Source organism: Mustela lutreola, chromosome 14 (genome assembly GCF_030435805.1).
Source record: "Mustela lutreola isolate mMusLut2 chromosome 14, mMusLut2.pri, whole genome shotgun sequence".
Taxonomy (NCBI): domain Eukaryota; kingdom Metazoa; phylum Chordata; class Mammalia; order Carnivora; family Mustelidae; genus Mustela; species Mustela lutreola.
In genome coordinates this window covers 74,745,406-74,766,804 of record NC_081303.1, presented here as the reverse complement: position 1 = coordinate 74,766,804, position 21,399 = coordinate 74,745,406, and the positions used below count along the sequence as shown (strand labels likewise).

The 21,399-nt window shown below is 65.3% G+C and overlaps 2 protein-coding genes across 5 annotated transcripts; one reads left to right on the top strand and one right to left on the bottom strand.

Annotated features, from left to right (window-relative positions):
• Positions 1-8: 8 nt before the first annotated feature.
• Positions 9-8,976, bottom strand: DCST2 (DC-STAMP domain containing 2). Of its 2 annotated transcripts, none has more exons than XM_059145170.1 (15): positions 8,577-8,976; positions 8,266-8,436; positions 7,962-8,063; positions 7,521-7,718; positions 7,237-7,302; positions 6,627-6,840; positions 6,315-6,472; positions 5,678-5,842; positions 4,801-4,983; positions 4,568-4,668; positions 3,756-3,886; positions 3,329-3,456; positions 2,888-2,981; positions 2,666-2,806; positions 9-231 (listed from the first exon to the last, which is right to left on the bottom strand). In XM_059145170.1, exons 1-15 carry the CDS (start codon positions 8,842-8,844, stop codon positions 186-188), a joined length of 2,166 nt encoding a protein of 721 aa, XP_059001153.1. In that variant the 5' UTR covers positions 8,845-8,976; the 3' UTR covers positions 9-185. The 2 variants fall into 2 exon arrangements, with proteins under 2 accessions (XP_059001153.1, XP_059001154.1); XM_059145171.1 differs by having other exon boundaries at positions 4,801-4,968.
• A 128-nt stretch (positions 8,977-9,104) lies between these two features.
• Positions 9,105-21,293, top strand: DCST1 (DC-STAMP domain containing 1). Of its 3 annotated transcripts, none has more exons than XM_059145168.1 (16): positions 9,105-9,196; positions 9,513-9,638; positions 9,707-9,781; positions 13,081-13,209; positions 13,523-13,662; positions 14,322-14,541; positions 14,633-14,776; positions 15,209-15,330; positions 15,711-15,868; positions 17,642-17,741; positions 17,859-17,954; positions 18,052-18,178; positions 18,410-18,526; positions 18,858-19,000; positions 19,108-19,221; positions 20,986-21,293. In XM_059145168.1, the coding sequence occupies exons 1-16, from the start codon at positions 9,136-9,138 to the stop codon at positions 21,235-21,237; spliced, it is 2,124 nt and encodes a 707-aa protein (XP_059001151.1). In that variant the 5' UTR covers positions 9,105-9,135; the 3' UTR covers positions 21,238-21,293. The 3 variants fall into 3 exon arrangements, with proteins under 3 accessions (XP_059001151.1, XP_059001150.1, XP_059001152.1); XM_059145167.1 differs by having other exon boundaries at positions 18,410-18,548; XM_059145169.1 differs by lacking the exon at positions 20,986-21,293 and having other exon boundaries at positions 18,410-18,548; positions 19,108-19,966.
• The last annotated feature ends 106 nt before the right edge of the window (positions 21,294-21,399 follow it).

The window sequence follows — 21,399 nt, the reverse complement described above, 5'->3', positions numbered from 1 at the left end:
GTGTCTGCTTTTGGTTCCTTCATTTGGGGGTGGGGGGGAGGGATCAGGGGCTGGAGAGAAGAGGGGGAGGGGCCAGGCTTCTGGAGCTGGAGGGGACTGCGGTGGGCAGAGGGTTTGGGAGGGCGGCCGAGGGTGGGCAGAGACAGGGTGGGAACCCCGAAAGACTGGGCGTCCGGTCGGAGCCGCTAACTGTGTGTCCTCTGCCGAGGCCCCTTCTCCTCGTCCAGGTCACTAGTGAGGAGGGCAAGGGAGTGGCGCGGTCAGGGGCGCCGTTTCCACAGGTGCACGCCTGCCCTGTCCAGACTTTCCAGCCTCCGCTGCTCCTGGTCCCCACAGGATCTCAGCCTGTGGCTCAAGAGCCCCAGTTTTAGGCTGGTGCTGACGGACCAGGGGGCAATCCCTTGCCCAAGGTCACATGGCCAATAAGGACAGAACCAGTAGTGACCTTGGTGTTACACCTACATGGTCAGGGATCAAGCTTCCCCCCTCCCCACGACCCCGCTTTTAAGTTCAGGGAGCCCCCAGGAATCTCTGAAAATAAAGCTTCACTTCCTCCCCCGCCCCTCAGCTTACCATTCCCCCTGCCCGTTCACACCAGCCCGTGCCCATCCCTCCCCTGCTCCGTTCACACCAGCCCGTGCCCACTGCGATTTGTATGCAGGCCTCCCAAATGAAGGCTGCTCATCAACCTGCTGGTACATGGGATGTTGCAGAGGTCCTGCCAGTGGCACCTGCCCCCCGGGGGCCACAGCTATCTCCCCAGACATCTGCTGCACCCACCCAGGGGGCCACGGCCAGACCAACTGCTTATGTGGCCCCCACCCTCCTCACCTCTCTAGCTTTGACCCCATGGCCACAGAGGCCTCTGCTCCTGCTCCCAGAGCGACCCCCAGCCTTGGCCACCCCTGGGTTTATCCCAGAACGTTCCCTGGCCACGACCCATTCTGTGTTGCTCTTGCTCTCACACCTCAGGGAGGCAGGGACCTTGGACTTCCCCAGGGAGGCGGCCCCGTTTCTACCCCAAGGCCAGTCCTATCACACGCTTCCTGAAGACACCCCCGTTCTCTCCCCAGTGTCCTTCCCCTGATCCACCCAAAAAAGAGCCTTCAGCCCTCGGGTCCTGGTCCCGAAGAAAGCCACGTCACCCAGCAGCACCCTGGAGGTCAGTCCGGCTGCGCCACGCACGTGCAGTGTCTGCGCCTTTGAGGCCCCCCCCCCCCCCCCCCCCGAGCCCGCTGCTCCCAGGGCACTCCCAGGGCAGGTGTTTTGCCCCCTAGACCCGGTCCTTGCAACCATCCACTCCCAGCCCCTTCCTGGCGCCCTCAGCAGGGCTCCCGGTCCTCTGAGCCTGCAGGGAGCGGCAAGGCCAGCGGCCTGGAGAGCACTCACTCCGCTCGGGGCATGCCGCTCTCCGGAGGCCGCCGGGCCACCTGGCCCAGACCCGGTGCCTCAGGGGCCCTCCGTCACCTCCGATGGGCTCAGCTCTCCCCTTCCTGGGGAGCCCCACATCCCCTTGGGCCAGCTCCCAGCCTGCTCTGCCGCTGTGCAGACGCAGGCTCCCCGCTCCTCCCCGACTAGCTTCCTTGTTCGACTCCGGCAGTGACTCCCCAGGGACAGGACCTAGCGTCTCGGGCTCTGACACCGAGCCACGAGCCACGCACGGCTTCCTTCTGGGTCTTCTCTACCTACTGGCCTATGGCCCGTTACGGTCTGCTCTGGTTTGGGCTTGCTCGGGACCACGAGAAATGTCCCACAGCCACTCCAGCGGCCTCTCCACCACCGCCGCCGCCTCGCCTGTCTCGGCGTGACGACGCTGGGCCCCCGGCTGCTCCGGTCTCTCCCCCACTTGGTTTGCGCCTGAGCCCCTCAGGGTTCGGCCCCTTTCCCTTCACCCTTCCTGCCCTGCCCTCACCCCCCTTCCCCGCTGTAATAACTCAAGCCTGGAGCCACAGGCCCAGACCCCAGGCCTTTCGTAGCGGCCCCTGGGCTGCCAGCTTCCCTCCAGACAGCCCAGAGCTCCCCACCCGAGCCCTCTTCTTCCCCCAGAGCCTGTCCTTCCGCTCGGCTGGCACCACGCCGTCCCAAGCGCCCCCCTCCTCAGCACCTCCGTCCTGAGGCCACCCTGGCTTCCCACCGCCTTCTCAGCTCAGGCTAGAACAGAGCCAGGAACGAGTGGGGCCATTTCCCGGGATCTTCAGACGGCCACCAGGGCACTCAGCCAGCTCTCTGCCCCTCCACTTCCCAGCTCATCCTGGCGCCCCTGACTCGAGTGACACACACACAGCCTCCCAAACATCTCCCATTCTCCAGGCTCCCCCCAGGCTCCTCGCCCCCCATGCTCTCCTCTGCCCCTTGGCCCAGCAGACACCCAGGTTACCCCTGAAACCTGCTTCCTGAAGCCCTCATTAACTCAACCTCATCCCAACCCAGCTGTTCTGTCCGCTGCCTGACCTGGCCGGCTGCTCTCCTGGACGGGGACACCGGCCCGCTATCACTCCCCACCGCTCCATAGGCTCGCTCAGGGCAAGCTGGACGGGTCCCCCCCCAACTCTGCCACAAGCCCTTCAGCTGTCTCCAGCCCTAGCACAGGGCCACGCAGCCCAGGAGCCCACTGCACACATGACAGCTCAGGCCTCCCCGGCCCCAGGTGCTGCTTTCTGCTCACCTGACCTCAGAGCTGGACTCCGAAGCAAGGGTCCTGCCCAGGGCCTCCTGCAGCTGCTGCCGCAGGAAACGCTCCTGCTCAGGGTTCTTCCTCCGAGCGGCGGCCAGCCAGAGGCGGGGGGCCTCCTCGTCACTGGAGTCCCTGGGAAAGCCTCCCATCAGGCGGCAGCTCCCACCGCCCCCACGGACAGGACTGCGGCCACCGCATCCCCCGGAGACTCACAGCTCCAGGTCCAGGCCCCCCTGCTGGGAGAGGGGCGCCGCACACACGGAGCAGGTGTTGTCCAGGAGACGGAAGCAGGTGGGGCAGAAGAGCCCTGCAAACACCAGGAGGGCAGGAAAAGGTGGCTGAGCTAGTCCACCCACCCTGCCACCAAGCTCCCCTCGCCTCCAGCCCTGCGGGGACTGTCCTCACAGAGGGACAAGCCAGGGCCCGGCTGCAATGCCACTTGCGAACCAGTGGTTACCACCAACAGAATTAAGGCAAACACAGGGAGAATGAGCTTCTCACGGTTCTCTGTAGACAAGAACATGTGGTCACGAAGGGAGGGGCCTAAAGTGTGAGTTCCAGAAGTCCACAGAGGAAGGACCATAGCCAATTGTCACACACGACTGTGGGGAGTCCCCACAGGGAGAGGGGAGAGGTCCAACCCCGGGGGCTCACCTCGGCAGCCCGGGGTGCTGCAGGACACAAAGTTCTCCGTGTCCTCGGGGTCGTGGAGCTGCCCACAGCCCAGGCAATAATCCTGGAGCGGCCAGAAGTGGCTGAGCACGGGGCCCAGACAGGAGCACCTGGGGAGGAGTCCCAGACGCTGACGCGCCAGCCCACTCCACACCCAACACCGCCCACCAGCGGGGGCGGGCCTCCCTGCAGCCTGACCCCCCCTCAGCAGCAACCTCTGTGTCCTGTCCGCCCCCTCCCCCCACCGCCCAGAGTTCTCATCCCTGTCTCCCTCTTCGCGAATGGATCACAGAGAACGGGCACCCTCTTCAGCCAAACCTCAGGGACTTAAGAAGGGAGCCACTGTGACCTCTGGCTCTTTTTCTGTCCCCTCTTGCCCCACTTCTGCAAGGGGGGACAGTGGGCCCACCGCCTGGCCAGCTTCTGGAGGACACTTGCGTGGCCCTGGTCCGCTGCCCGCCGTCTCGCTGCTCGGTGCACGGTCGCCGGCAGATTGGTTCGGTGGCTCAGAAGTAGGTTGTAGAGGTAGGAGATCCTCTCCTGGTGGAGGGGAGATCGGGGCCGGGATCTGCCTTGATCCAGTCTCATCCACCCGGAATGCCTTCTGCCCCCCATCCCCACTCCCGTCCTTTGCCTTCTGCCCACGCTTCTGAATCCGTCTAGGCCTGGCTCCGATGCCTCTTCCTTTGGGAAGCCCCTGGGCTCCGCTAGGTGGGGTGACCTAGTCTGTCCTCTGGGTGTTCATAGCACTTTCTTTATTTCTGCACAAAAACACTGCACAAAAACACTTCTTCCTTGTAATATCTGGCTAAAAGCCTGTCTGGCCTTGAGACCGCAAGCACCGGGCGGGGTCGGCTTCATCCTGGCACAGGGTGCGGAGGGCTCCGCCGCACGCTCCGGGACTGACTGGCAATCGAGCGCCCAACTGCTGCATTTCCACTTGCGCCTCAACACGCCAGCACGGACCCCGGCGGCCATGCCCTTCCCCACACTCTGGGGACGACAAGCTCCTTCTCAGCCAACGCCCCCCCAAGAGGCACCCCTGCTCTCAGCACCTCTGGGGCCCGGAGACCCGCCGTCCAGGTCATGTGCCTAGCGGGACTTCAGCCAGAGGAGAGAGGACTGGCGCCATCGAGGAGTCGAAGCTCCCCCAAACCAAGACAGACGGCCGTGGGCTCCCAGCAGGCAGGGGTGGGGGCAGCCGCGGCTGTGGCCGCTCACCTGCTCCCTTGACGGATAGTAGGAGGCGCAGATGGCCCGCCGCAGCCTGCTGACGTAGTTGCCGAACAGCGTGACGAAGAAACTCAGGCCGTACAGGATGCCTGGGGGGCGGCGGGGCCAAGAATCGCCGTCTGCGGGTGCGGGCTGCCGGCCGCCTCCGCACCCCCGGTCCTCACACCCTCTGCCACGCCTGTTCCTTCCCCACCCCGTGCCCTCACGGCCAAGGCCGGTACCGATGACGATGTAACCGGTGGCATCTGGCTCCGAGGGCCTCAGGAGGCAGTGCCGGGACAAGATGCTGATGTTGCTTTGCTGCAAGACGTCGAACGCCGACACCAGGTCCCGGTAAATCCTCCCAGTGTAGCCGGTGCCTTCCACGGTTATGGACACTAGCACGGGGCCTGGCACAGCGCACTCTGTGAGGGCCGGTGCCGGGGGGCGGGTGGTGGGACAGGGCAGCTCGCAGCCCCACCCCCCAGCCAGGGGCCTCTGCTGCCCCAGGGCCCCACCAAGCCCCTGCCCCCCAGGAGCCTCTTGGAGAGGCCTCGATGCTCCATGAGTCCGTCCCCGTCCCCACGACGGCCCAGCAGCATTTGCTTTCAAGCACTTGCTAATGTGCCCCGTGTCCCGCATGCGGTGGGCACCGGACTGAGTGTGCCGGTGACTGTGTTGGGCGCTTTCTAAGTGCCGCCGGCCTCTGCGCACAGGATGGGAGTCATTACTCCCTGTGGTCCCGCACGCTCATCAGCACGGCCTCCCGGGCCCTCCCACACAAGGCGTCCTGGGCCCCTTCAAGCGACCCGGGGGCTGCGCCCAGCATCCCAGCTCCGAAGAGGCGACTGAAGCTCTGGGGGGTTCGGGAATGGCCCCAGTCACTGCCGCAGGGGGCAGGCTCCCTGACTCCAGGTCCTGTGCTTTTGACTACTCTGTATGGTGGACCCAGGACTCGGAGGCAGGGGTCCCAGGAGGATTGGAGGGCTGGCGGCGGCAGGATCGGGGCTGATGAGTCACAGTGACCTAGGGACCTCCAGGCAATCCCTGGGACCCAGGAGGCCACCTGGGTCCAGGACGCCGACCAAGGGGACCACAGCGCGAGGCCCGGGCACTCACTGCGGGCCACGATCTCCCCCTGCAACTGGTACCGGGCCAGGTCGAGCACCCAGAAGACGGCGTAGTCCAGGAAGACCAGGGCCAGCACGAGGAGGAGGTGCCGGGCAAGGCTGAGGAAGGCCAGGGTGTAGAACATCTGCTCCCACCTGGACAGGAAGACGGAACCTGCGGGGAGCGCAGTCAGGAGGCCGCTGCTTATTCTCCCGGCGGAGCACACCCCATTCCGAGCCAGGGCCTGTTTGCTCATCTGGTGTGGAAGCTGGGACGGTCCCCGGACGAGGCTGGGAGGGGCTCTGAGGCTAGAGGAACCCACCCTCCTGGGCAACCCAGCCCCAGCCCCCCAGGCTTCCTCTCCATGTTGGCAGGTTCATACTTCTGGCCTCACCCCCAAAGCCCCCCTTCCCTCAGCTGGCAGCCCCTCCCCACCTACACTTCCCTCTGTCGGGATGTCCGGGGCCCCGGAAGCTTCCTCTGCCCTTCTTTCTGTGTCTGGGTGTCTGGGTGCCGGGAGGTCCCCCCTTTGGGACCAAGGGCTCCCCAGAGACAGGGCTGTGCACAGGGCCTAGGGTCAGGGCTGGGGTGGAGGGGAGGCCCTGGTGTCCTCCTGGGTCTTGGTCTCCAATCTTGGGGCCCTCACCAGGCTGGATGTAGCGTCTGGCCTCATGGGCGCTGAGGGGCAGCACCGTGGGCAGCCCCGCCTCGGAGCGGATGGCCTCCATGCGTAGGAACCGGCTGGTGATGTACACGTTGTCATAACCGACCCAGTTCAAGTAACAGTACCGGTAGAACAGAGCTCTGGCAAGGTAAATGGAGGCCCCTCAGCTCCCCAGCCCACACCGACTCCCGCAGGGTCCCACGTCCCCTGGCCCCCAGGCTCCAGCCTTCCTGGAGGCCCTGGGGGCGACCTGGTGCCGCGCAGCCCAAGCCCCCAGCTGGGGCCCTCCCTCACTGGAGGTACAGGAGCGAAAGCAGCAGAGGCGTGGTGTAGCCCATCAGGGCCAGGGCCTCTCGGACACGGTGCAGCTTCAGGCTGACGGCTTCATGGAGGTCCAGGGCCACCTGCGACAGGCTCCGAGAGGCATTGAGGTCCACGGAGAAGTGGTGGGCGGCCGTCACGTTGAACTCGAACTCCTGACGCACCCGGTTAATTAGGTTCCTCACAGCTGGGGCCAGCAGGTGCAGGGGAGCCGGAAGCCAGGAGAATTAGTGGGGGCAGGGCCTGGCATAGCTTGCAGAACAGCCGGGACCCCCCAACCCGAGGAGGAGAAGACAAAGCCCCCGCGGTCCATGCTGTCACCACCAGGGGCCTGACACCACGGCCCCTCTCTGTGCCCGCCCAGCTCAGTGCCCTGCCCGGGCTGGGAGGACCAGGGAGGGGGAAGCGGGGGTAGGACGTCTTGGTCCTCTCCCTGCTCCAGCCCAGGCTGGGCCTCCGGCGTCCCTGCTCGGCACCTTTCCTCCCTCCTGCATTCTCACTGGGGACTGGGAGCACCGCCGGCCTGGAGAGGGGAGAGTCCCCAGGAGTACCCCCACAGCAGGGCTGGGAGGGGGCCACTCACGGGTGCCAAGGGTCTTGCGCAAGAAAGGCTGGAGGTACTTGGGGATAATGCAGAACACCTGCACCACTGGGACCCAGAGACCGAGCGTTAGGGGAGGCGGAGGCACGCGGCCCTCCCGCCTCCGGGTCCTCTGGCTTCCCTCTCCTGCTGCTGACCTCTGCAAGGGCTCCAAACCGGCTTCTCCCAGTGCCCCCAGTGCCCCCAGCGGCCCCAGCGCGGGCCCGGCCCCGCCGACGGACCCCCTGCTCACTGGCCATGCCCCGCAGGCGCTCGCCGGCCCTCACCGCTGGCCAGTCCGCACAGCGCGAGCTTGAAGGGCATGAGCACGTAGCACAGGTGATAGGCCCAGGGGACAACGTGCATGCAGCGGTCCTTGGCGTCGTCGAAGACCCGCGCACACTTGAGGTAGGGGTTGCCCAGCTCAGCGTTGCACACGTCGCCGATGTGCAGGAGCCAGTACCACACGTTGCGCAGGACCCTAGCTGGGGACAGCGGCGGGGCTGGTCCCCAGGCCCGGAGCCCTGCGGCCCCTTGGCTGGGACTCGGGGACCCCAGGGCAGCACCCAGCGCGGGACCGCGGTCAGGGCCCTGGCTGCGCCGTATCCGGCGGGGGCCAGTCAGCACCTGGGAGGGGCCCTGGGCCGTGACGTGGGCACGGGTGAGGAGACAGGGTGAACCGTGAGCCCGCCCTCTGGAAACACCCCAGCCGTGCTGACTGTGCTGACCTACGTGCTTCACGCCGTCCATGATGGACCGGAAGAACTTGCGGACCCGGTCAGCCACCTCTTTGGCCTTCTGGGCAATGGCTTTAATCTTGTTCAGGGCACCTGGGGGGCAGGGGTGGAGGCACTGGGGGGCCGGTTCTGCCCGCTGCAAGGGGGGGCGGGGGTGGGGAACAGAGTGGAGAGGAGGCTGCCCCCCAGGGTGTGGGGAGATGCAGCGGGCCAGGGAGCCACGGGGAGGGGTCCGCAGCCGCAGGGGACGGAGCGGGGCCACAGAACACACAGCCACGGGCCCAGGGGGCCTTACTGACAAGGGGCTGCTTGGCCTGCTCCAACACCTGGGCGGTCTGGTTCAAGGCCAGCTCGGCCCCGCAGGCCACGGCCTCGCTGGCTTGGGTGAAGTTACGCAGTGTGTTGGCACAGGGTCCCTGCAGCACCAGCCCGAAGGCCGCCACCAGCAGCAGCATCCGGCCCTGCCCTGGGGGAGACGGCTCCATGGGCCCAGGGCCCCGGCTTCGCGCACGGTCTCGCACGGAAGCCTCTGGAAGATTTCCCTCAAACCGCCCCCACCTCCTGTAAGATCCCTCCTGCCCCCCTCATCCCCCACCCGGCACTCACTGGAGAAGGCCTGGGGCAGCAGCAGCAGGACTGTGACCCGGACCTGGCGCGAGAACCCCATGCCCAGGCTGAGGAAGGCAGCCAGAGTGAGGGTGCCCACCAGGCAGCCCCAGGGGCTGTGTCCTTCCACCAGCAGCTGCAGGAGCCCATAGGCCGTGGCCAGAGACATGCCCAGGCTAAACCCCCCCAAGCTGCGGACCATGGTCCGCGCCACGCTCGGCTCCTCCGTCCCCAAGGGGAGCACATGGTCCTTCATGAGTCTGGGCATGACTGCTGAGACCCAATGCCGGCCTGTCTCCAGGAGATGCCCGCCAGGTTCTGTGGCCCTCGCCACATTCTCAGGTTCCGGAAGCTTGTATTGTGTCTGTCTCCGAGAGCCTGACCGGCTCCAGGACTGGAGACGGGGACACAGGTCTCTACTCTCCTTCCCCAAGTCTCAGAGCAGAGCTTTGGCTGCTGTCCGGCTGCGCAGACAGCAGAGGGGATAGAAGGGGACCTCTGTGCCCGAGGCCACCTTGAGGACGTTTGTGGGACAAGGGAGGGTCCCCCGAGCTGACTCATGGCCATCACACTTCATCAGAAGGGAGCCAAGGGGGAAAGAAGGAAGCTCCCCCACACCAGTGAGTCCGGCCTTTCCCAGCACCGGCCCTCAGGGCATCTCATCCCCTGTCCCCTTGGGGCCCCCACGCCCCCCCCCTGTGGGTCTCCGGCTATCCCCCAGTGTTCGCCTCCAGCCAAGCCCCTTCCTCTTCTCTCCCTCACAGCTGTCCTGCCTCCCCGGGTCCCGCATCCTACTTCGGGATGGCCCGCCCGCTCCCACCACGCCTGCCAAGGTCTCCCCTAGCCTCTCCCCCGTAGGCCCCTGACCCCAATGAAGCGCATCTCACCCAGAAGAGCGGGCTGTTGGCCCCAGTGTGTCTGCCCCCACCCCCGCAGCGCTGCAGAGACTCCTGAGCTGGGGGCTGCCTGTCCCCTGCAGCCGGTTCCTGCAGCGACAGCCCCGCACGTTTCCTGGTGCCGCCTTCCTGCTGGGCGCAAGCAGCGGCGGGCTCCTGGCCATGGGTGAGTGTGGGCAGAGCCCGGGGGGCAGGGACCCGCCTCCTGATCGTCAGCTTGACCCGCACCCTCAGGTCTGTTTCAGCTCCTGGTGAACCCCATGGACATCTACGAGGGTCAGAAGATGGTGGCCTTGTACGGCATGGTGGGTGAGTGCTGGCTGAGGACGGGGACCCTCGAGAGGCCTGTGGGGCAGGCCTGGGGAGTCCTGGCCCAGGAACGGATCTGATCTTGTTTCTTGTGCACCGAGTATCCCAGCCCCAGCCTCCTCGTGGGCTTTGAGGGGAGATCCCAGGAGAAGGGGCCCCAGTCTATGGAAGAAACCTGACCGGTCCTTGTCCCCTAGGGGCCTCCCCAACCGGAAGGACTCCATGTTCTCCACAGGGTGCCCCATGGCTCCCAACCTCGCTGACCTTGTGTCTTGCTCCTCCCAATTAATTCTGTTGGTTCATTCATTCACTCACACCTTCATTCGTTCATTCAGCCCTCTCGGGGGCCCCGTAGCGGCTTCGAAAGGGCGCAAGGTCAAGGGGCCCCCAGTGGAGAGAGAGAGGGAGGAAGGAGCCTTTCTGGGGATGACGAGGAGGCGTGATGGGAGGGTGCCGGGCCTCGGGAAGGGGCTGGTAGTCAGGGAAGGCTTCTTGGAGGCTCCACTGGGGAGGGAGCCTCGTGCGGGCGCTGCGGGGCCGGGAGAGGAGCCCATGAGCAGGTGGATTAGCCACGGAGAAAGCCGGCTGTCTCCCGCAACAGCCACTCTCAAGGCCGAGCAGTCTTTGGACTTTGGATAATTCAGCCCCTCAGTCCACCCCCACGGACCCAGTTTCCCTCTCTGTTTGGCCTGGTGGCCGCTCGTCTTCAGGTCACGCAGGGGCGGCCTCAAGTCCAGGCATCTCCTCTTCAGCCATCGATGCTGGAAGACGGGAACATTCCTTCTCTAGGTCTCCTTTAAGAAAGAGGAAAATGTTCCCGTCCCCCCGGCCAGCGTCGCCGCGCTGCCTGTTCCAGGCCGCCCGGCAGGGCCCTCGCCCGCTCACCCCGGAAACCGACCTGTGTGGGCAGCCCCAGGACCACACCGGGCCCCGGGGAGGACCTCTCCCTCCGACCCTTCCCTTGCTGCCTATTTTCAATACGAGAGCCTGTCTTGCTTCCGCGAGGGCGACTTTCTCCTCCAAAAGGCCCACTCGTCCCCGAGGAAGTCCTCCATCCTTGCCCTGCCAAAGTAGGCGAGCAGGCACCTTGCCGCTGCCCCCTCCCCTGCCGGGCTGAGAAGCGAGCAAGGCTCCCGGGGCACATCCCCCACCCGCCCCAGAGTTCCTGCCAGCGCCGAGCCGGCCTCGCCTTCCACGCCGGGCTCACGTGGCCACGCAGGGCCACCGTCCCCTCTGGCCCGTCTCTCTGGGGTCCCGTGAGGCTCGCACTTGGCCTGGAAGTGAAGCCCCACCCTCTCCTCAGACCACCCCCGCTATGTCTGCCTACTCCAACTTCTTCTCTTCTAGAAAGTACTGATTTTTTTTTTTTTTTAATTTATTTATTTGAGAGACAGAGAGAACCAGAAGGGGAGGGTCAGAGGGAGAAGCGACTCCTCGCTGAGCAGGGAGCCCAATGCGGGGCTCGGTCCGGGAACTCGAGGACCATGACCTGAACCAAAGGCGGTTGCTTAACCAACTGAGACCCCAAGGCGTCCTAGAAAATTCTAATTTCTGGCCTTGTCTTTGTATCTACTAGTTGGTAGAGGGCCAGAGACGAGTTTCACCCTGCTGGTGGGCCCAGACAGGGCGTTACAGACCCCCTGAGCTCTCTGGAGAACCAGGGAGACTACTTGCCAACTCCCTTAGCTTGAATCCTTGGCCAGAAGGCCAAGACCATGAAACAACCCCCCCCCTTTTTTTTTTTTTAAAGATTTTTATTTATTTGACAGACAGAGATGACAAGTAGGCAGAGAGGCAGGCAGAGAGAGAGGGGGAAGCAGGCTCCCCGCTGAGCAGAGAGCCCGATGCGGGGCTCGATCCCAGGACGCTGAGATCATGACCTGAGCCGAAGGCAGAGGCTTAACCACTGAGCCACCCAGGTGCCCCGAAACAAACCCCTTTTGATGTCCTATTATCCCATGATTGCGTGAGAAAATCCCAATTTCCCCCAGGGACTGGGGCAGGGACAGGTGGCTGGCCTTGAAGGAAACTCCAGTTGTGTTAGCCAGGAAGAGGGCAGACGCTCGGGCGGGCGCAGCAGACAGGGCTCCCAGCAAACCTGTGTGACCAGGTAAGGCCAGCCAGGTGAGGAGCCACACTTCGGGCAGAGGCAGGATGAGCTTGGCCTGTTCTAGGGCTGGCCCGAGGCATGGGGGGTGGGTGGTGGACAGGCAGGCCATGGGCTGAGCAGCCCTAAGCCAGCAGGGGCTCCATCAAGGGGGTCCGTGGACCCCGCTAAGGGAGCTCGGACTGGACCCCACCTCTGGTGGAAAGTCCATAGCTGGTTTGAAGCAGAGAAGGGACAAAGTCAGAGGCTGTGTGTACAAGACCACTCTGGCCACCTTGTGAAAACCCAAATACAGAGGGGAGGCAGGGGACCGGTTAGGCCCCGCGAAAGGTGACGGGGACCCCACAAGAGCTGGGGAGAGAGACAGAGGGAAGAAGCGGGGACTTGGCTCCGACGATGGCCAGTGCTCCATCGCACAGGAAGCCACTGGGTTCCCTGCCCAGCTCTGCCTTCCCTCTGGCCTGGAACGCTGTCCTGTCTCCCGACGACACGTCCCTTGTCTTCCGGCCCCCGCCGACCCGTCAGCCGCTGCGTCCGGCCTTCGCAGACCCATGCTCCGCACAGAAACGCTGGCTCCCGCCGCGCCCCCACAGCCCTGGAGAAGGGCCTCCCTTGTGCACTCGGGCCATATCATCTGTTAACTCGCTCACTCTCTCCCTGAATTCTGAGCTCCGCGGAGCTCTCCGTGTCCTTGCGGGGACCACAGGGAGACACCTGTGAAGCTGTTAACACCACCAGGAGGTCCATGATTAAGGCTAAAATTAGAGACGGAGATAGTGATTGGGATGGGGTCAGAGCACGGGAACAGGGAGGCGGCTGTGAGCACGAGTGACGGTTTCCAGAACTTTCTCTGGCACTCCCTGCCTCCTCGCCACCTGGGTAGTGTGTGAATCCAGCCTACCAAAGAGGGAAGAGTCCCCTTCCCACACACACACACTCGACCCTCCATCACTGGCCATGGCTCTTGGACCTCTGGTGTCCCTCCACGCCCCTCCCGAGCCGCCATGCAGCGGAGCTTGGGAAAGGGCTGTTCACATGAATGAGCGGCCTCCAAGGGCGATCAGAGCCGGTGCCCAGCGTCAAGAAGGCAGTGCGGTTCTGGGAAGAACCTGGGGGGCGGGTGCCATGCTCAGCCTGGTGGGTCAGGCTGCACCCTCACTCCCCCTTGCCACCTGCTGGTCTCTCCCGACAGGCTTGGGAGCTGTGGGCTGGGGGACCTCCCCTCACATCCGCTGTGCCAGCATCCTGTTAGTGCCCAAGATGCTGGGCAAAGAGGGCCGGCTCTTCGTGCTGGGGTACGCCTTGGCAGCCATCTATGAGGGTGAGTGTGTGTCCCTGGGGATAGTGTGTGACTGGGCGGGCCACCCGGCAAGACCCAGGTGGGTGAAGGGGAATGAGTGGGGGCCCGATGGCAGCTGTGTGCCTCTGAGAGAGTTCCTCCACGTCTCTGGGCCTCCTCGGCTTACACGGGGAAAATCAACCCAGTGATGAGCCGGCTGCCCTCTCCCGGGCTTCGGGGCCCCCTCATACAGTTCTAGAAGGCGGTCACCCACTGCACACAGACTGGGGGTGAAGGGGGCCTCTGGAGAGCAACTAGCTCCAGAGGGAGACCCACGAGGGCATCTTCCCGCCAGGACCTGTGGCCAACCTGCGCTACAACCTCAATGAGGTGGTCGTGTCGCTGGGCTGCACAGTGGAGCTGCAGGTCAACAACACCCGGGCGGCCTGGCGCGTCTCCACGGCCCCGCTGCGTGCAGTGTTCAAGGACCTGCTGGTCAGGACCCCACGTGTGGGCAGGGTCGGGCCCCTCTGCCCCGGGGGGGCCGGCATGGCTGCCTTCAAACATTGCAGGACGTGCCCTGGGCACTAGACAGTGGGGAAAGCCCCTGCCCCCGGTCATGGGACCTGCACCCCCCATTTCCAAACACCTGGGCAGGTGGCACTCTGGGTAGCTGAACTAGAATGTCAGGAAATCGGGGGCCGTGGCCTTGAGCACTCAGGAAGCCTGGAGGCCCCGGGGATTGCGGAATGAGGCTGTGGAGGCCTGGAGGCTGCAGGCGTGGGAGAATTGGCGCGTAGACGAGCTGGGGAGTCAGGTGACATCGGGGACACTGGAACTGAGGACCCTGAGATGGCATAGTGGTCTGGGAGGCTCATGCGAAGCCCCAGGGCTTGGGGAAGCTTCCGTAGCTAGCCGGGATCTGAGACAGACGCCGGTGGAGGAGCTGGGTAGGGGGCAGAGCAGAGGCCACTGGTCGCAGGGAAAGGCGGTAGGGGGCTGTCCCCAAGACTGAACAGTGGAGCATGAGGTGAGAGGCTGTCTAGGGCCTGGGCTCTGCCCGGGCCTGAGGGAGGAGCCCAGAGTTTGGCCAAAGGAAAGGCTCCTTCCTCTGCAGCTGCACCTACCTCCCTGTCCTCACCCCCCAACCCCAGGGCAGCAAAGATTCACTGCGAGCCGGGACTCAGAACATCTCCAAGTCCTTCGAGGAGCTGGATGCCCAGGTGAAGAGTGACGCGGGGTTCGTGCCCGAGGATGCGTCGGGCTCCGACCCCACAGCCCGCAGGGGCCCGAGCCAGGGAGCCTTTCCTCCCCGGCGGCGCGCACTGTCCACCCAGAAGATGTATGAGCTCAAGACCAAGCTGCGCTGCTCCTGTGAGGGGCGTGGGGGGGCGTCGGGGGCGTGCCGGGGGCGGGGCTTCAGGCAGGCCACCAGGGGACCTCACCTGCCCCTGCCTTTCCGCAGACGTGGTGGACCAGGCCATCGCCAGCTGCCGCCGCTGGTTTGACCGGAAGCACCAGCAGTGCCTGCAGCACATCTGGGTCCCGCTGCTCAGGGACCTGCTCTGCCTGCCGATGAAGTTCAAGTTCTTCTGCAGCATCGCCAAGGGTCAGCGGGGCGGTGGGAGGGCGCAGGCGCACGCGCGGGCGGGCGCAGGGGAGCAGGACCACGGGGTGCAGGCGAGCCTGGGGGGCAGCCTCCCGGCCGTGGCGGGGACATTCCCAGGGACCTCTGCTTCTGCCTCTCTGCCTGGAAGACGGGCCTAACGATAGCCTATGAGGGGGCTCCGAGGTGTGAGGGAGGAATACAGGAGCCGAGCTGTGCTTCCCCGTGCCTGTTGCCACCCGTGTTCACAGTCGGCGTGGTTACGTGGTTACACACCGACAAGCCGGATGAGGGGAAGTCAGGCCTTGTGCCCAGGACGCGGGACTCACGGAGCGTGGACAGGGGTGGACAGGCAGCCGGGGCAGATGGGGTCCTCAGGCCCTGGGGGGCGAGAGGCGGGCACAGGCCCCTGACCTCCCCCCCCACCCCCGGTAGCGATGGAGGTTTGGTGTCGTCACCGAATCCCCGTGGAAGGGAACTTCGGGCAGACCTACGACTCCCTGAACCAGTCTGTTCACGACCTGGACGGGGACTTCTCAGCCACTATCGAGCTCAAGGTAGGAGGCAGGGGGTGCCCGGCTGGGAGGGCGCGAGGGAGAAGGGGCGAGGGCACAGGCCTGCGGAGAGCAGGTGACAGGAGGACGGAGGGGCACGAGGGCGGAATGGGCTGGTGCTGGGGGACAGGGGGGGCTGTGCTGAACCTGGGTGGGCAGGGACCTGCCTCTGAGACCCGATGGCCAGCCTGGCCAGAGAGGGTGTCAGCCCGGATGGGCGCAGGGGAGCAGGACCACGGGGAGGAGGGGGCCGCACCCAGCCCCCTGCGTGACCTCCACACGGGGGGTTCCGAAAGTGCTGGGAAGAGCTGGGGGTCACGAGCGGGGTGCCCGGGCAGAGACGCCCAGGAGGGCTGTGTCTGCCCCGTGCCCCTTCCCCCCAGGAGGAGAAGCGGGCCGCGCTGGTGGGCGCGGACACCAGCTGGGAGCACGTGAGCACGGAGCTGCGGGGCTACGTCCGCCAGCAGGAGGCCCGGCTGCAGTGGGCGCTGGGGCTGCTGCACGTGCTCTTCTCCTGCACCTTCCTGCTGGTGCTGCACGCGTGAGCCCACTGGCCCGACGCCCCTTCCTCCCGGGGTGGCCCCGGCACGGGGGACGCTGGCCCGCACTCCGCCACCTGGAAAGGGAGCCAGTCTTCACCGAGCCGCCTCCCTCGGCCTCCGTCCCAGTGCTGACTGCCCTCTGACGGCGCTGCCTGCCGTGTTCCACTTGGTTTTGACCCTGCCAGTCTCTACCATCCAACCCTGCCCGTCTCTACCGTCAACCCTGCCCGTCTCTACCGCCCAACCCTGCTTTCATTTTCGGCCGCCTGCCTCACTGGCAGCTACTTTCCCTCCATTTGGACCAAAGTCCTCAACCCCACCCAGCGGGGCGTCCAGCTGGGCAGTCCCGGGCCTCACTCTGTTTCCCCGCTGACCTCTGGACCCTCTGTTTCCTGTCCCCACCCCCAGATGCCTGAGACAGGCAGGGGCTGGGCAAGGGGGGCCACAGGGGGCTCCGGCCCCATCTGCCCCTTCCATGGGGCAGGTGAGCGCGCCGTTCGGTGTGTGCCGAGGGCCCCGTGGGAAGACAGAGTGAAGGAGCCTTCCTCCCACCCTCAAGACGCTGGTGGTCTAGTGGAGGCCAGAGGGGCGCCCATGGGGCACCCTGTGGTGGGTCGGAGGGCCTTGCGAGGGCGGGGCTCCTGGAACGGGGCAGGAGCTGAGGACAGGCCCCTGTAAGAGCCATTGTCAGTGGGGAGCCAAGGTCAAGGCAAGGAAGACTGTTCTCTTGGGCAGGGACCAAGGCTTCTGTGGGATGTGGAGGGCAGAGGCTGGGCTGAAGGACTGGGCAGGCGCAGGCAGGGCCCCGAGAGCTGGCCAAGCCCTGCAGGCTGGAGGCCAGGAGGCTCAGGTGGATCAGGGGTTAGAGGGCCCGGCGGCTGCGCGGGGCACCGCAGGAAGCCGGCCTGAGGCGGAGGCAGGAAGGGGAAAGGTGCAGCAGGTCTCCGGGGCCAGCTCCAGGAGGGAAGGAAGGAGGCACTGAATCCGCTTCCCCGCTTTCGACCTGGCGAGGTCACTGGCCGGAGGGGCGGGGGGGGGGGGGCATAGCCGGCCAGAGGGCAGGGCCAGGCAGGGCACGGCCCATCTCCCCACACGGGGGCGCTCACAGGCTGGCCTGCAGGGGACCGCTCCCTCCGCCTGAGCCCTCCCAGAGGGTTTTGACAGGGTCTCAGAACCCCTGAAACTTAGGTTGCACAGTTGACGGGGCTGACTTAGAGTCACGCGGCTTTAAACACATCTCCGATAATGAGCACGTTTCCTTAGCAAACCAAGCGCTACGTGGGACTTGGACTTGGGTGTGCACAGAGGGGCACTTGTGTACAAAACAGAAAACAGCCTCAAGGGTGTGTTGGGGAGAGGGGAAATGCAGGTGGGGGCATGCGTTTTGCTTGACGTGACCCCCAGGAGATGTTCTGCCGGCTCAGGCGAGAGGCGGATGTGGGAGTAGGGCGTGAGGGCTGGTGGCTCTGCAGCCTTGAGGGCCTCCCCACCTCTCTGTGTCTTTGCTCCTGCTGTGTCCTCTGCTTGAGATCCGTGCCTGAGACCCCTCCCTTCCCGGCCAGGCATGCGACCCACCCCCCCGCCACCTTTTCACCCGTGTCTCCTCGCCTGTGGGGTGCCCACCCTGCCCCAGATGGCCCAGTGTCTCCACCTGGAACATACACAGCATTCAGTGCAGGCTGGGGGTCTGGGGAACGCCCCACATCCAGGAAGCCCGCAGTGGGGGGTGGTCGAGGACAGCCTGGAGGACACAGAGACATCCTTGTACATAGGTGCTTCTCCTACATGGACAGTTACAACCGCGACATTCGCTTTGACAACATCTACATTAGCACCTACTTCTGCCAGATTGACGAACGCAGGAAGCAGCTGGTGAGGGGGGCCCAGCCCTGGCCAAGGGGGCCCTACTGCGTGTCCTCCTGGAGCAGGAGGGCAGAGCGCCGAGGGGAGGGGACCCCGGTGTCCCTCACCAGCTGGACATTTTACCAGGGCAAACGGACGCTGCTGCCACTCCGCAAAGCTGAGGAAAAAACTGTCATCTTCCCCTGGAGTCCCTCCGTGCAGGCCTCGGAAATGAGAAACCTGGTGAGGAGGCCATGGGGGCAGGTCCGGGGGCTCCAGCCGCAGCCCAGGGCACGGGTCCCGGAGAGGGGCCCAGCTCAGGCCCGCGGCTCCTTGGCAGGTGAGGGAGCTCGTGGAGACGGTGCCCGTGCTGCTGCTGCTGCTGCTGCTGTGCGGCCTGGACTGGGCCCTCTACTCCATGTTCGACACCATCCGCCACCACTCCTTCCTGCAGTACTCCTTCCGCAGTGAGCCCTCGCCCTCGCCCCTGCCCCTGGCCGCCACGTCTTCCAGCCCCGCGTGGGGTCCGATCTCGGGCCTGCTGGCCTCAGGTTCCAAGCCTCCTTTATATTTATATCTGCAGCAGGGAGGGGTTAGCGCTCAGCGGACGGAGGGAAACCCCCCCGGGACCCCGTCCTCGTCCTGCGCCAGCCTCCTAAACTGCAACCCTTTCCTGACCGCCCCCCCCACGGCCTTAGGCAGCCACAAACTGGAGGTGAAAGTCGGGGGGCGCTCCATGCTGGCCCGGCTGCTTCGGAAGACCATCGGAGCCCTCAACACGTCCTCGGAGACGGTGATGGAGTCAAACAACATGCGTGAGCGACGTCCAGCGTCCGGGTTAGAGCAGCTGCGGGGGGGCACCGGGCTCTTTCCGAGGCGACCCAAGAGGGGCCCTCAGAGCAGGAAACATCAGGTGGACCCCGCGTTGCTAGAAGGTGACAGCTTGGGGTCCGACGGCTGGAGGATCTGGGGCCTTGGCGACAGAGGGTGCCAGCGCCCCGGAACCACGCTGTCCAACAGAGTTTTCTCCCGCACCTGTGCCCTGTCAGGGGACTAGCCTCAGGAGCCTGGTAGCTCTGGGCTGGAGAGGGCAGCTCTGCAGGGGACGCAGGCCCACGGAGCCCTGACAGGCCCGCCCTGCCGCAGCCTGCCTGCCCCAGCCCCTGAGCCTGGACGCCTGGGCTTACGTGAGAGCGGCGCTCCCCATCGGCCTGCTGCTGTGTCTCTGCCTGCTCCAAGCCTTCGCCTACCGGCTCCGGAGGGTCATCGCCGCCTTCTACTTCCCCAAGGTACCCTCTCCCCAACACCCTCAGGCCTGCATCCAGCCCCCCCCCCGCCCCCACTCCAGTCTGCAGGGGGCACTGTCCTGTCCCTGACCCCCTGTTCCCGGCCCCAGCGGGAGAAGAAGCGGGTCCTGTTCCTCTACAACGAGCTCCTGAGGAAGAGAGCAGCGTTTACGCAGCTGAGGAGGGCTGCCATCCTGAGGCAGGCGCGAGAGCAGAAGGCTCCGGTAAGTGCAGGCCTCCTTCCCGTGGCTCCTGGGGTGGTGATGACCCGCGGCAGGGGCCTCTCCCCTCAGTCCATCCAGCCGCAGGGCCCTAGGCCCACGGAGCCCAGTGAGTTCTGACGGGAGAGGTGCCAAGGGCCCTGGTCATCCAGTTCCCGGGGGTCAGGGCTGAGTCCACCTCTCCCCCAGGATTCGGCCCAGCCTGAGACACTCAGTGGGCCGTGAGGAAGCAGGCAGAAAAGGGGGATCCGATTTGAGGTCTGGCTAAAAAAAAGCAAGGGGGCTCCATCAGAAGCAAGGGACTGAAGGCAAGCCACAAGTTCTACTGAGTGTCTCTGGGGGTGGTGGGGAAACTGGGGGGCTCGGGGTGCATTCCAGAAGGCGTCAAGAAGGGCCACGTGGGATAAGGAGAAAGCGCAGAGCCAGAAGAACTGGGTTCCAGTTACACTTCCTCATTATGCTGGGCGACCTTGGCTATGGTCCCCACCAGACCTCAGTGTTCCCCTCTGAAGGTCAGGGAGCTTGGAGAGATGTGTGAGACCTGTGCAGTGATCAGCAACAGTGGGGCCGGGGCCGCAGGCTGCCGGCGCGAGAGGGCCTGGATTTCAATCCTGGCTCCCTTCTTTATCGCCCTGACAACTGGGATCTGGAGTACTTGCTAATTGCTGGGCCTTGGTTTTTCCCTTCTGTCACCCGGAGTGAGCTGCCACTCCATCTGGTTGTTGTAAGGACTGAGGGAGTCTCGGTCCCGAGGAGCAAGTTCCATGCACAGGCTAGTTGTCAGCGTGTGACCTTGGGCAAGAAACAGCCTCTGCAAGCACGTTTTCTCATTTGAAAAAGAAAAGATGATGACAATGCCCACCTAAGAGGGTTACTGTGGGAGGGAGCTAATTTATTCACCCTTTCTTAGTATGGGACCCAACATTAAAAAAAAAAAAAGGGAAGAAGAAATAAAAAAGAAAAAGAAAGAAAAGAATGACAGCCGTTCTTAGCCCGGCAGAGCCCCTAAAAGTGAGAGAGACCCGCTTTGCCTGACTTTCCCTCCAGGGCCTAAATCCCCCAGCCCACAACACATAGAGGCTAAAGGCCTATGAACAAGTGGCTGTGATGCCGTGAGAGGTCGGACTTCAGCCGGCTTTCGGCGGGTGGGAATGAGAAGGGCATCCGTCCCAAGCTAAGGGAATAGAATGTGCGAAGACTCAGAGCCCAGAGCGAATGTCAAAGGCCAGGGTCAGTCTGAGAGGCTGGCGCAGGAGCTGCCAGGCTCGAGCTGGGGCAAGTCCGAGCAGAGGCTGGAGGGGACCTGAGCATGGACGGCCCTGCAGGCCAAGGCCAGGCCTTCTGCCTTTGCAGGGGACCTCCTCTGCGGTTTCCAGAGCGAAGGCCGCCCTGATAAGGTGGCCTGCAGAGGGGAATTCCTGGTGACTGCGAGGCGAGAGGGTGGGAGCACGGTGAACCAGACCTGCGTCCTGGAATGCGGGGACCGGAGCCAGCCAGGTTGGCTGCTCGCTCTCTGCGCGCCTGGGGAACTCACTGGCCGCTGTCCCGCCCGTCGAGGGGAGAACGCGGCAGGGATGGTGGCGGGCGCCCTGCTCCCTTCCCGGCCCACGGGGACGGCCAGATAAGGCGGCTGGCGGGGAGTGGGAGCTGCGCCCCGAGTCTCCATCCCCGAGCGGGGGAGGGCCGCGCTCGGCACCATCGCCCCGGCAGGCGGGCACTGGCCGGCGTGCGGCGCCCTCGCAGCCCTCTCTCCGCGCCTCCCGGCAGCGCCCCCGCCTGACCGACGTCCTGCACCGCCGCTGCCCGCTCGCGCGCCGCTGGCTGCGCCGCCGCTGCGTCGTGTGCCAGGCGCCCGAGACGCCCGCCGCCTACGTGTGCCCGACGCCGGACTGCGCGGCCGTGTACTGCCGGCCGTGCTGGGACGACGTGCGGCGCCGGTGCCCGGCCTGCACCCCGCGCGAGGAGCTCTCGTCCTCCGCCTACAGCGACAGCAACGACGACGCCACCTACGCCGAGTGAAGGCGCGTCCTGCCCACCCGCCCCTGCGCGATGAATAAAGGCCCGCACGCCCCCGACGCCCGCGCTTCCCAGGGCTCTGACCCGCAGTCCGCAGACCCCGGCCGCCGACGTGACGCGGGAGGGCGGCGGGGCCGCGAGGACGGGCCCGGCCTCGGGAGACGC

What these genes read in the sequence shown, in the direction of transcription:
- DCST2 (XM_059145170.1), bottom strand. Translation starts at nt 8,844, where the DNA reads ATGCCCAGACTCATGAAGGACCATGTGCTCCCCTTGGGGACGGAGGAG. An exon ending in GGCCAAGCAGCCCCTTGTCA is followed by an intron (nt 8,064 to 8,265) that starts GTAAGGCCCCCT and finishes CCTGCCCCCCAG; the next exon opens with GTGCCCTGAACAAGATTAAA. An exon ending in GGGGGCCTGGACCTGGAGCT is followed by an intron (nt 2,807 to 2,887) that starts GTGAGTCTCCGG and finishes AGGCTTTCCCAG; the next exon opens with GGACTCCAGTGACGAGGAGG.
- DCST1 (XM_059145167.1), top strand. Translation starts at nt 9,136, where the DNA reads ATGGCCATCACACTTCATCAGAAGGGAGCCAAGGGGGAAAGAAGGAAG. An exon ending in ACGAACGCAGGAAGCAGCTG is followed by an intron (nt 17,742 to 17,858) that starts GTGAGGGGGGCC and finishes ACATTTTACCAG; the next exon opens with GGCAAACGGACGCTGCTGCC. An exon ending in CCTGCAGTACTCCTTCCGCA is followed by an intron (nt 18,179 to 18,409) that starts GTGAGCCCTCGC and finishes CCACGGCCTTAG; the next exon opens with GCAGCCACAAACTGGAGGTG.